The following is an 8,738-nucleotide window of genomic DNA, read 5'->3' on the forward strand; positions in this document are numbered from 1 at the left end:
GATATTTCATGAATATTCAGTTTTAATAATATATGGGTCAAAAGCTCTCGCTAAATCTTTAAATCTAATATCAGTTAGCGGTTTCTTGCTCGCAGTTCATTTCATAGAATCGATGGAAACGAAGTCAAACAAATTATGACTACATAATGTGACAAGTGTATTGCTTTCATGGTTTACATTTTTTTAAAAAAAAAATGCATGGATGGAAGGGAAAGGATGACACCGTGTCCGATGAAAAGAAAGGTTATAAGATTGAGTGATCGTGCAAATTCGCTCCTTCCAGGAGAATTTTGATGGTCCTCAGAAGGACCTTTTTATGGGGAACACTTGCGTGCTCAACCATTTTACTTCTTTTTTGGTGCAGCCTTCTTTGCTGCCTTGGGCTTGGCAGCCTTCTTTGGCTTTGGCGCCTTTGGTTTCTTGGGCGTCTTTGCCTTTTTCACTTTCGATGGAGACTTCTTTGGCTTTGCAACAGGTGCCTTCTTCTTTTCGCCGGTCTTCTTTGGTCGCTTGGCCGGGGCAGCTTTCTTTGCCGGTTTCTTCTCCTTGGGAGCCGAGCGTTTGGTCTTGGAAACAGCCCCGCTTTCCGGTTTCTCCTTCAGCGACGAAGCGCTGAGCTTGAAAGATCCGGAGGCACCCTTTCCTTTGGTTTGCACCAAAGAACCTGATGCCACGGCGCTCCTCAGGTACTTCTTGATGAAGGGCGCGAGCTTCTCGGCGTCGACCTTGTAGTTCTGGGTGATGTACTTCTTGATGGCCTGCAGGGAAGAGCCTCCGCGCTCCTTCAAGTTCTTGATAGCGTTGTTCACCATCTCGGATGTCCTGGGATGGGAAGGCGGCTTTTTCGCCTTCGAGGACTTCTTGGGCGAAGCCGCCGTCGGGGCTGAGGGAGCTGATGCCGTATCTGCCATATCTACGCTCTTTTCGGAACGAAAATGAATCCCCGCGCTTGGTTTCGACCCCCTTTTCTCTCGGAGCGCGGACCGGAGCGAGAGCAGCTCTCAGGCGGGCCGAAGCAAACTGAAGTTTGTAGTTGCCACAACGGTAAGTGTGTTTCCTCCTCTTTCCAAGATTAATTTTTTCAGTGCTGAGCTAGAGAGCACCAGCATCCCTCGTTGTTGGGTACGTTCCGGAAACTTTGAAGTAGCCGTGAAGTGCCGCAGTCCGTCCCCACGACTTCCACGTTCCTCGCTTCCTTCGTGTCAAACTCACCGTAGGTGTACGCGCGACCTCCATATGCCCGTGATTTCCTTAGTTTTCTCTGAGAAAAGGTAGAAGGTGCGTCGGTTGCACGGAGGAGATGGAAGTTCAATCCTTCCCCTATTCTCTTGCTGAGAATCAGGTGCCTTGAGCATACGACAGGCCTCTCAAGCCAATCTCCGAAGTAGCGTGTGTCGCACACGCCTGTGTTTGAACGAAGCTGGCCTACTTCCAATGTATAGCCTTTAATTTCGTTTATAGGCGAAAATCTATCGCATGAGGACTGTGGTTCGATTCGAAAGCAGCCATTTGCACCGAAAGTTAGCGCGGCCCTTCCTGCTCTCCGCCGATAAATAATAATAATGTAATAGTTTGTGTCGAGGTGCCCGTTGCCTACTTTGGTTTGTGGGAATAGCGCGTATTCGAGAACTCGATGAAGTTGTCCGAAGATAGCACAAAAATAGGAAATAGCTAGGCTGGAGAGACTATATATATATATATATATATATATATATATATATATATATATATAACTACGCACTGGTAATGATCAGGCTGGAAAGTTCATACGAACTAACCGAGCCCAATCACTTTTTCGTTGTTAGGTCCTGGGTATATAGTGTGGAATCAAAAAGGTTGGTCATGAGATTCACTTTTATTCACTGCACTAAATTTTCTTCCCTATCTTGTAGCTTTTATGTTCACACATCTCTCGAAGGGTGTTAAAGCACATTTCTCACTATGACTACAATGAAATGTATAATTATTTGTTATGTTTCTTCTACACGTTCTTGGCAGTGCCCACGAGACGAGACATTTCCCCGAAAACGAGAAGTTGGACTATATGTACCTTACCGAAAGCAGTATCTTTCGCCAACGGCCATACCACGCTGAATATACCGGTTCTCGTCCGATCACCGAAGTCAAGCAGCGTCGGGCCTGGTCAGTACTTGGATGGGTGACCGCCTGGGAACACCAGGTGCTGTTGGCATCCTTTTTCTTTTTCAAGGTTCATAGTGGCCTTTTATTTGTGAATCGAAGCCGATCAATCACCCACAGTTTTTGCACAATCGCTTTTTTTTTTTTTTTTTTATGTACATGTCATCAAATAATAATAATAATAATATAAGTGAAGAATGTATATTAGTATATATGAATATCGGGGAAGGCGACGTTCTTCTGTTTTTTGTGGCGTGCGGGGTTGCAGGGTGCGTTCTTATTACCGGCGGCCGCCATAATCCCGGCGGGGAGCGCTGGCCTGCCCGGCGGATCCGCCGCGTCGCTCCCCGAAGAGGCCGGCGTTGGTAGTTTTCGGCGAGGATACGTGCCGGCGGTTGCAGGGAGTGTGTTTTTTGGGCGTTTTTATTTTTTTGCAAAATGCCATCGCCGTGGAAGGAGGCGTTCGCTAAAGGGATAGTCCCGGCCCGGCAACCCTGATCCGTTGGCAATTTCGCCCGAAACGCACCGGGGGGGGGGGGGGTGCACACGCAGAATAAAGAATTGGAAATGTCGCATACTCGTTGGCGAGGACACGTAAACCGAGGTTCTGTTTCAACCGATGCATGTCAAATCTCGCGTCTTTTCCCTTCGGAAAGGGAATGCTCGATCAGTGCAGTGATGTGAAAGTGTCCCCGCTAGTGGACAATTTAGCAGAAGGCAAGTGGGGAAGGTCCTGGTCGGAACGGTTACTTTTGGCAGCAAACGGTTACGAAACTGTTACTTTTGTCAGTAAACTGTTACAAAACGGTTACTTTTGGCAGTAAACTGTTACAAAACGGTTACTTTTGGCAGTAAACGGTTACAAAACGGTTACTTTTGGCAGTAAACGGTTAGTTTTAGCAGGGAACGGTTACAAAACCGTTACTTTTGGCAGCAGACGGTTACGAAATCGTTACTTTTGGCAGCAGACCGTTACATAACCGTTACTTTTTGCAGGAAACGAATTAACGATAAAATGACCATTCGGTATTTCTCGACTGGTCGGGAGTCGGGAAGTCATTTCCCGAAGTCGGGATCGGGACAGGATCCCCCCCCGGTCCCGACTTTTCGGGATCCCGCACACCCCTAATATTAATGCATAGGATGGAATGAACATTTTTTTTTTGCCATGCCAACGTAACCTAACCTCCCAGAGGATCTGGGTTCAGACGAACGCGAGACAAATTCCTGGAAAAAGGACCTTGCCTAAGACAACTTTGGTTCCTCTTCAAAAATTCGCGTACACTTTCGTTGTGTAGTCAGCATGTAATGATACCGAATGGAGGCATGTAGGCGTTCGAACCACACCCCTAACTGAACAAAAAAATGCTAATCTTCCGGGATCGTAAGTTGAAGTTCCACCCCCCCCCCCCCCCGATGCCGCCGCCCTCCGGAAACAACGTTCAGATCAATTCTTGGAGTAACCGATTTCTAATGCAACGGTTCCCGCCAAATGTCACAGTTCGTTGAGCGTACCAGTTCTCACCCTTTCATAGAAGTTAAGTGAGCCCTTTTAGTGCAAATTATGAATGTGACTGCCAAACTCTTCCTTTTTCCCTGCTCGTGGAGAAAACTTAAAGTAATTTTGAAAGTAAAATGAAGGAAAACACGAAAAATGAAATAAAATCACGACCTAACAAAACCTAACCTAATGTAACCCAACCGAGTATATGCAGATATTAATCTGTGTGTACCTTTCACTGCCATACTCTAGTAACAAACGTACAATTGTAAAATAGAAACGTGAAAGTTATTTTTGTTAAATATACAAGTTTATTTTATGTGTTCATCCAAAATAATAATGCGCCGAATCAATTGTTCCAAGTCTTAGGTTATTTTTTTGCAGAGGCATTTTGTCCAAATGTAACTCTAAAAGTCCTATTCAGCAAAAGAAACTAAAAAATTTGGAAATTTAGCCTATTTTTGTAAATTACGTGCTGGTTGACATTAACATTCATTCGTACCTTAAAAGCATTTTTTTTATATACGTAAGGTCAAAAATCTTTTCGCTTGCAGGCTGAGATATCGTTAGGTTATGTAAGTGTACGTTTCGGAGGGGTGGTAGACAAGTTCGTCCAATTCCAAGATTCAATTTTTGGCCCTAAAAAGGGCCTTTTTCGGCAAGGTAACTATTTCCTTGAGTTTACTTTGAGCTGGTGTACTTAGTCACGGCCTTGGTGCCTTCACTGACGGCGTGCTTGGCCAGTTCACCGGGGAGGAGCAGCCGGACGGCCGTCTGGATCTCCCTGCTGGTGATGGTCGATCGCTTGTTGTAATGAGCGAGCCTGGAAGCTTCGGCGGCAATGCGCTCGAAGATGTCGTTGACGAAGCTGTTCATGATGCTCATCGCCTTGCTGGAGATGCCGGTGTCAGGGTGAACTTGCTTCAACACCTTGTAGATGTAAATTGCGTAGCTCTCCTTCCTCCTCCGCTTCTTCTTTTTGTCTCCCTTGGAGATGTTCTTCTGGGCCTTTCCGGCCTTTTTGGCGGCTTTTCCACTTGTCTTTGGCGGCATGTTGCAGACAGACTCGATGTGCGCCCAAACCGTCGATTCTTTTTAAGAAAGGACGGTTGATATCAGACGGACCAATGGCGCTTCGAGACGTGTCTCCCGGACGCTCTCATTCGCGGCGATTCAACACTACTTAACAAAACCACCAAACTGGCTGGCAAAAATTTGTGTTTTCACGTTGTATCGATAGCAAGAGATCATCATGTCTGGACGCGGAAAGGGAGGAAAAGTGAAGGGAAAGAGCAAGTCTCGCTCCAGCCGAGCCGGACTTCAGTTCCCCGTCGGCAGAATCCACCGACTTTTGCGAAAGGGCAATTATGCCGAACGTGTCGGTGCCGGTGCACCGGTTTACCTGGCCGCCGTCATGGAATATTTGGCCGCCGAAGTCTTGGAGTTGGCCGGCAATGCTGCTCGCGATAACAAGAAGACCAGGATCATCCCCCGTCACTTGCAGTTGGCCATCAGAAACGACGAGGAGTTGAACAAGCTCCTTTCTGGGGTCACGATCGCCCAGGGTGGCGTGCTGCCCAACATCCAGGCGGTCCTTCTTCCCAAGAAAACCGAGAAGAAAGCTTAAGCTGACACCCTACCCCCTCAGCTTCTAGCAAATCGGCCCTTGTAAGGGCCACCAATTACCTTAGGAAAGGGTCATTGTCTACTCTATTTTTTTAAGTTTTCAAGTTTGAAGTCTGTAGTCTAATCAGGACTTGTAACTTGGCATGCAAATCCTGTGTTGATTCAATGTTGTTTGCCTATTTCCGATAATGTCAGAGAATAGTGGCTTACCTGTGCGTATACATCTTGTAAATTTTGATAGCATAGAGATTATGACGTGTGTTTTGTTTTCGGTGGAGTCAAGCTGCACTGAAAATAATAATAATAAAAAAATATATATATGTTCGCCTGAGTTATATTAATTGATGTTATAATTTGACAGAAGCAATCTGAATTTCACATAAATTCCTTTTGCTTTGCTAAACGACGAACGAAGAAGCAACGAGGGGTGGATAGTCATCTAGCGAATGCTGAGAGTCCTCGCGTGAATATTTTTTGTTGAATTCTCAATTATTTCAATCATTCTTATGTCATTATCAACTCCAGACGAGAGAAATCGTTCGAATCGAGGCTGGGATCAGGGGGTAAGGTTCGGGGAAAGTTGAAAGCTGACATTTCCTTCCTCAAAGAAAAGATTTGTGGCCCTTAGAAGGGCCGATTTTTCAAGATGGAGGACAGGCAAATTAGAGCCCTTAACCTCCGAAACCGTACAAGGTTCTGCCTTGACGTTTGAGTGCGTACACGACGTCCATGGCGGTTACGGTTTTCCTCTTGGCGTGCTCCGTGTAGGTGACGGCATCGCGGATAACGTTCTCCAAGAACACCTTGAGGACGCCGCGTGTCTCTTCGTAGATGAGACCGGAGATTCGCTTCACACCTCCTCGCCGGGCAAGACGGCGGATGGCGGGCTTGGTGATACCCTGGATGTTGTCTCGGAGAACTTTACGGTGGCGCTTGGCACCTCCTTTGCCGAGTCCCTTTCCTCCTTTACCTCTGCCTGTCATTTCTGCAGTGCACGTACGTGGATTCGAAAGATGAGAATGAAGCCTTCCCGGCGAGCCGGCTCAGTTTTGTACGCCTTCGACAGAGGGGGGCAGAATGGCGGGAGCCAATGGGAAATCCGCTTTTCGGTTTGATTTCACGAATCAGGAGCATGCACGGCACCTTTCAGGGCAAAGCATATAAAGGCATGATTTTTGGTTGGCGCGATTGTTTGAAACGGAAACGCTTAGGACAAGCACGCGACAATGGCCCGGACTAAGCAAACTGCACGAAAATCCACCGGAGGCAAGGCCCCAAGGAAGCAGCTCGCCACAAAGGCAGCTAGGAAGAGCGCTCCCGCCACCGGAGGAGTGAAGAAGCCCCATAGGTACAGGCCAGGTACCGTGGCTCTTCGAGAAATCCGTCGCTACCAGAAGAGCACCGAGTTGCTCATCAGGAAGCTTCCTTTCCAGCGTCTCGTCCGCGAGATCGCTCAAGATTTCAAGACCGACTTGCGCTTCCAGAGTTCCGCAGTCATGGCTCTCCAGGAGGCCAGCGAGGCTTACCTCGTCGGTCTCTTCGAAGATACCAACTTGTGTGCCATCCACGCTAAGCGTGTCACTATCATGCCAAAGGACATCCAGCTCGCCCGCCGCATTCGTGGAGAGCGTGCTTAAGCGCATCCCGCTGCCCTTGGCAAACAATCGGTCCTTTTGAGGACCACAAATCCTACTTGGAAAGTACGTTTTGGTCGTATCTCTCTTTATTTTTATTATTATTGTCAATCCCTATCCTCGCGTTTATCCAAAAGTTATTTAAAATAATAACGCCGAAGCAATTGGGCGATATTTCATGAATATTCAGTTTTAATAATATATGGGTCAAAAGCTCTCGCTAAATCTTTAAATCTAATATCAGTTAGCGGTTTCTTGCTCGCAGTTCATTTCATAGAATCGATGGAAACGAAGTCAAACAAATTATGACTACATAATGTGACAAGTGTATTGCTTTCATGGTTTACATTTTTTTAAAAAAAAAATGCATGGATGGAAGGGAAAGGATGACACCGTGTCCGATGAAAAGAAAGGTTATAAGATTGAGTGATCGTGCAAATTCGCTCCTTCCAGGAGAATTTTGATGGTCCTCAGAAGGACCTTTTTATGGGGAACACTTGCGTGCTCAACCATTTTACTTCTTTTTTGGTGCAGCCTTCTTTGCTGCCTTGGGCTTGGCAGCCTTCTTTGGCTTTGGCGCCTTTGGTTTCTTGGGCGTCTTTGCCTTTTTCACTTTCGATGGAGACTTCTTTGGCTTTGCAACAGGTGCCTTCTTCTTTTCGCCGGTCTTCTTTGGTCGCTTGGCCGGGGCAGCTTTCTTTGCCGGTTTCTTCTCCTTGGGAGCCGAGCGTTTGGTCTTGGAAACAGCCCCGCTTTCCGGTTTCTCCTTCAGCGACGAAGCGCTGAGCTTGAAAGATCCGGAGGCACCCTTTCCTTTGGTTTGCACCAAAGAACCTGATGCCACGGCGCTCCTCAGGTACTTCTTGATGAAGGGCGCGAGCTTCTCGGCGTCGACCTTGTAGTTCTGGGTGATGTACTTCTTGATGGCCTGCAGGGAAGAGCCTCCGCGCTCCTTCAAGTTCTTGATAGCGTTGTTCACCATCTCGGATGTCCTGGGATGGGAAGGAGCCGTTCTCGGCTTTTTCGCCTTCGAGGACTTCTTGGGCGAAGCCGCCGTCGGGGCTGAGGGAGCTGATGCCGTATCTGCCATATCTACGCTCTTTTCGGAACGAAAATGAATCCCCGCGCTCATCATCATCATCATCATCATCATTCATTGTGGTTTTCTTGTTTTCAGTTTCGTCCCTTGGGACCTGACTTGACTTGTGTGTTTGAGATTTGTGTGACAATGGTGGTTTGTATGGATTTTGATGGTAGTGGCACTCCCTGCAACTGCTACAGGGGGTGGAAGATGAGTTTTTGCTCCTTTGGATTGCTGGAGCGGGTGAGGTTTTGGAGGGGATTATTGTCCCCTCCGGGAGGCTGTTTTTTGTTTAGCCTATTGTGTGTGATTCCTCCTTGGAGGATTGATATGGCAGTACGGCATCAGGTGTTGTGTTGGCTTTGGTGTTAGCTCTTATGCAGGGTACAAGGTATATTGAACACTGGTATATGGAGAAAATACATGGAGAAGATACATGGTGGAGGATACGTAATGAAGTCGATATACATGATTATGGGTGGAGAAATACATGAGAATACATGGGAAGTACATGGAGAATACAAGGAAAATACATGGGAAATATATGGAGAGAATGCGTAGTGCAGGAGTTGAGTGGAGAATACATAGTGGTGGCAGTATTGGAGTGAGGGTTGGATTTGAATTATTGGAGCCTGGCTATGTTTTTGGGATCGTGTGGGCGAGGAGTTCTATGTTTCCATCGCAGGATGGGTGTTGTGCCAATGCTGCGGACAGCTGGATTCTGGTGGTTCGCCAATTGGCGCCAGAAGGTGAGTGT

The 8,738-nt window shown here is 47.1% G+C and overlaps 5 protein-coding genes, 1 non-coding gene and 1 pseudogene across 6 annotated transcripts; 3 read left to right on the plus strand and 4 right to left on the minus strand.

Annotated features, from left to right (window-relative positions):
- Positions 1–268: 268 nt before the first annotated feature.
- LOC145983584 (histone H1-like) lies at positions 269–911 on the minus strand. Its single transcript, XM_083116651.1, has one exon. The coding sequence runs from the start codon at positions 909–911 to the stop codon at positions 345–347; it is 567 nt and encodes a 188-aa protein (XP_082972777.1). The 3' UTR covers positions 269–344.
- Positions 912–2,072: 1,161 nt separating this feature from the next.
- LOC145983590 (5S ribosomal RNA) lies at positions 2,073–2,191 on the plus strand. Its single transcript, XR_014441263.1, has one exon. It is a non-coding gene; the product is annotated as a 5S ribosomal RNA (ribosomal RNA).
- Positions 2,192–4,227: 2,036 nt separating this feature from the next.
- On the minus strand, positions 4,228–4,693 carry LOC145983589 (histone H2B). Its single transcript, XM_083116655.1, has one exon. It carries the CDS (start codon positions 4,691–4,693, stop codon positions 4,322–4,324), a length of 372 nt encoding a protein of 123 aa, XP_082972781.1. The 3' UTR covers positions 4,228–4,321.
- Positions 4,694–4,873: 180 nt separating this feature from the next.
- LOC145983587 (histone H2A) lies at positions 4,874–5,300 on the plus strand. Its single transcript, XM_083116653.1, has one exon. It carries the CDS (start codon positions 4,893–4,895, stop codon positions 5,265–5,267), a length of 375 nt encoding a protein of 124 aa, XP_082972779.1. The 5' UTR covers positions 4,874–4,892; the 3' UTR covers positions 5,268–5,300.
- A 602-nt stretch (positions 5,301–5,902) lies between these two features.
- LOC145983583 (histone H4) lies at positions 5,903–6,254 on the minus strand. Its single transcript, XM_083116650.1, has one exon. It carries the CDS (start codon positions 6,247–6,249, stop codon positions 5,938–5,940), a length of 312 nt encoding a protein of 103 aa, XP_082972776.1. The 5' UTR covers positions 6,250–6,254; the 3' UTR covers positions 5,903–5,937.
- A 232-nt stretch (positions 6,255–6,486) lies between these two features.
- Positions 6,487–6,928, plus strand: LOC145983586 (histone H3). Its single transcript, XM_083116652.1, has one exon. It carries the CDS (start codon positions 6,493–6,495, stop codon positions 6,901–6,903), a length of 411 nt encoding a protein of 136 aa, XP_082972778.1. The 5' UTR covers positions 6,487–6,492; the 3' UTR covers positions 6,904–6,928.
- Positions 6,929–7,361: 433 nt separating this feature from the next.
- LOC145983588 (histone H1 pseudogene) lies at positions 7,362–8,002 on the minus strand (annotated as a pseudogene).
- Positions 8,003–8,738: the final 736 nt, after the last annotated feature.

Source organism: Lepisma saccharinum, unplaced genomic scaffold, assembly GCF_977018435.1.
Source record: "Lepisma saccharinum unplaced genomic scaffold, izLepSacc3.1 HAP1_SCAFFOLD_1341, whole genome shotgun sequence".
Classification (NCBI taxonomy): domain Eukaryota; kingdom Metazoa; phylum Arthropoda; class Insecta; order Zygentoma; family Lepismatidae; genus Lepisma; species Lepisma saccharinum.

Excerpts from the sequence above, each read along its gene's own strand:
- LOC145983584 (XM_083116651.1), bottom strand. The coding sequence starts at position 911 with ATGGCAGATACGGCATCAGCTCCCTCAGCCCCGACGGCGGCTTCGCCC.
- LOC145983589 (XM_083116655.1), bottom strand. The coding sequence starts at position 4,693 with ATGCCGCCAAAGACAAGTGGAAAAGCCGCCAAAAAGGCCGGAAAGGCC.
- LOC145983587 (XM_083116653.1), top strand. The coding sequence starts at position 4,893 with ATGTCTGGACGCGGAAAGGGAGGAAAAGTGAAGGGAAAGAGCAAGTCT.
- LOC145983583 (XM_083116650.1), bottom strand. The coding sequence starts at position 6,249 with ATGACAGGCAGAGGTAAAGGAGGAAAGGGACTCGGCAAAGGAGGTGCC.
- LOC145983586 (XM_083116652.1), top strand. The coding sequence starts at position 6,493 with ATGGCCCGGACTAAGCAAACTGCACGAAAATCCACCGGAGGCAAGGCC.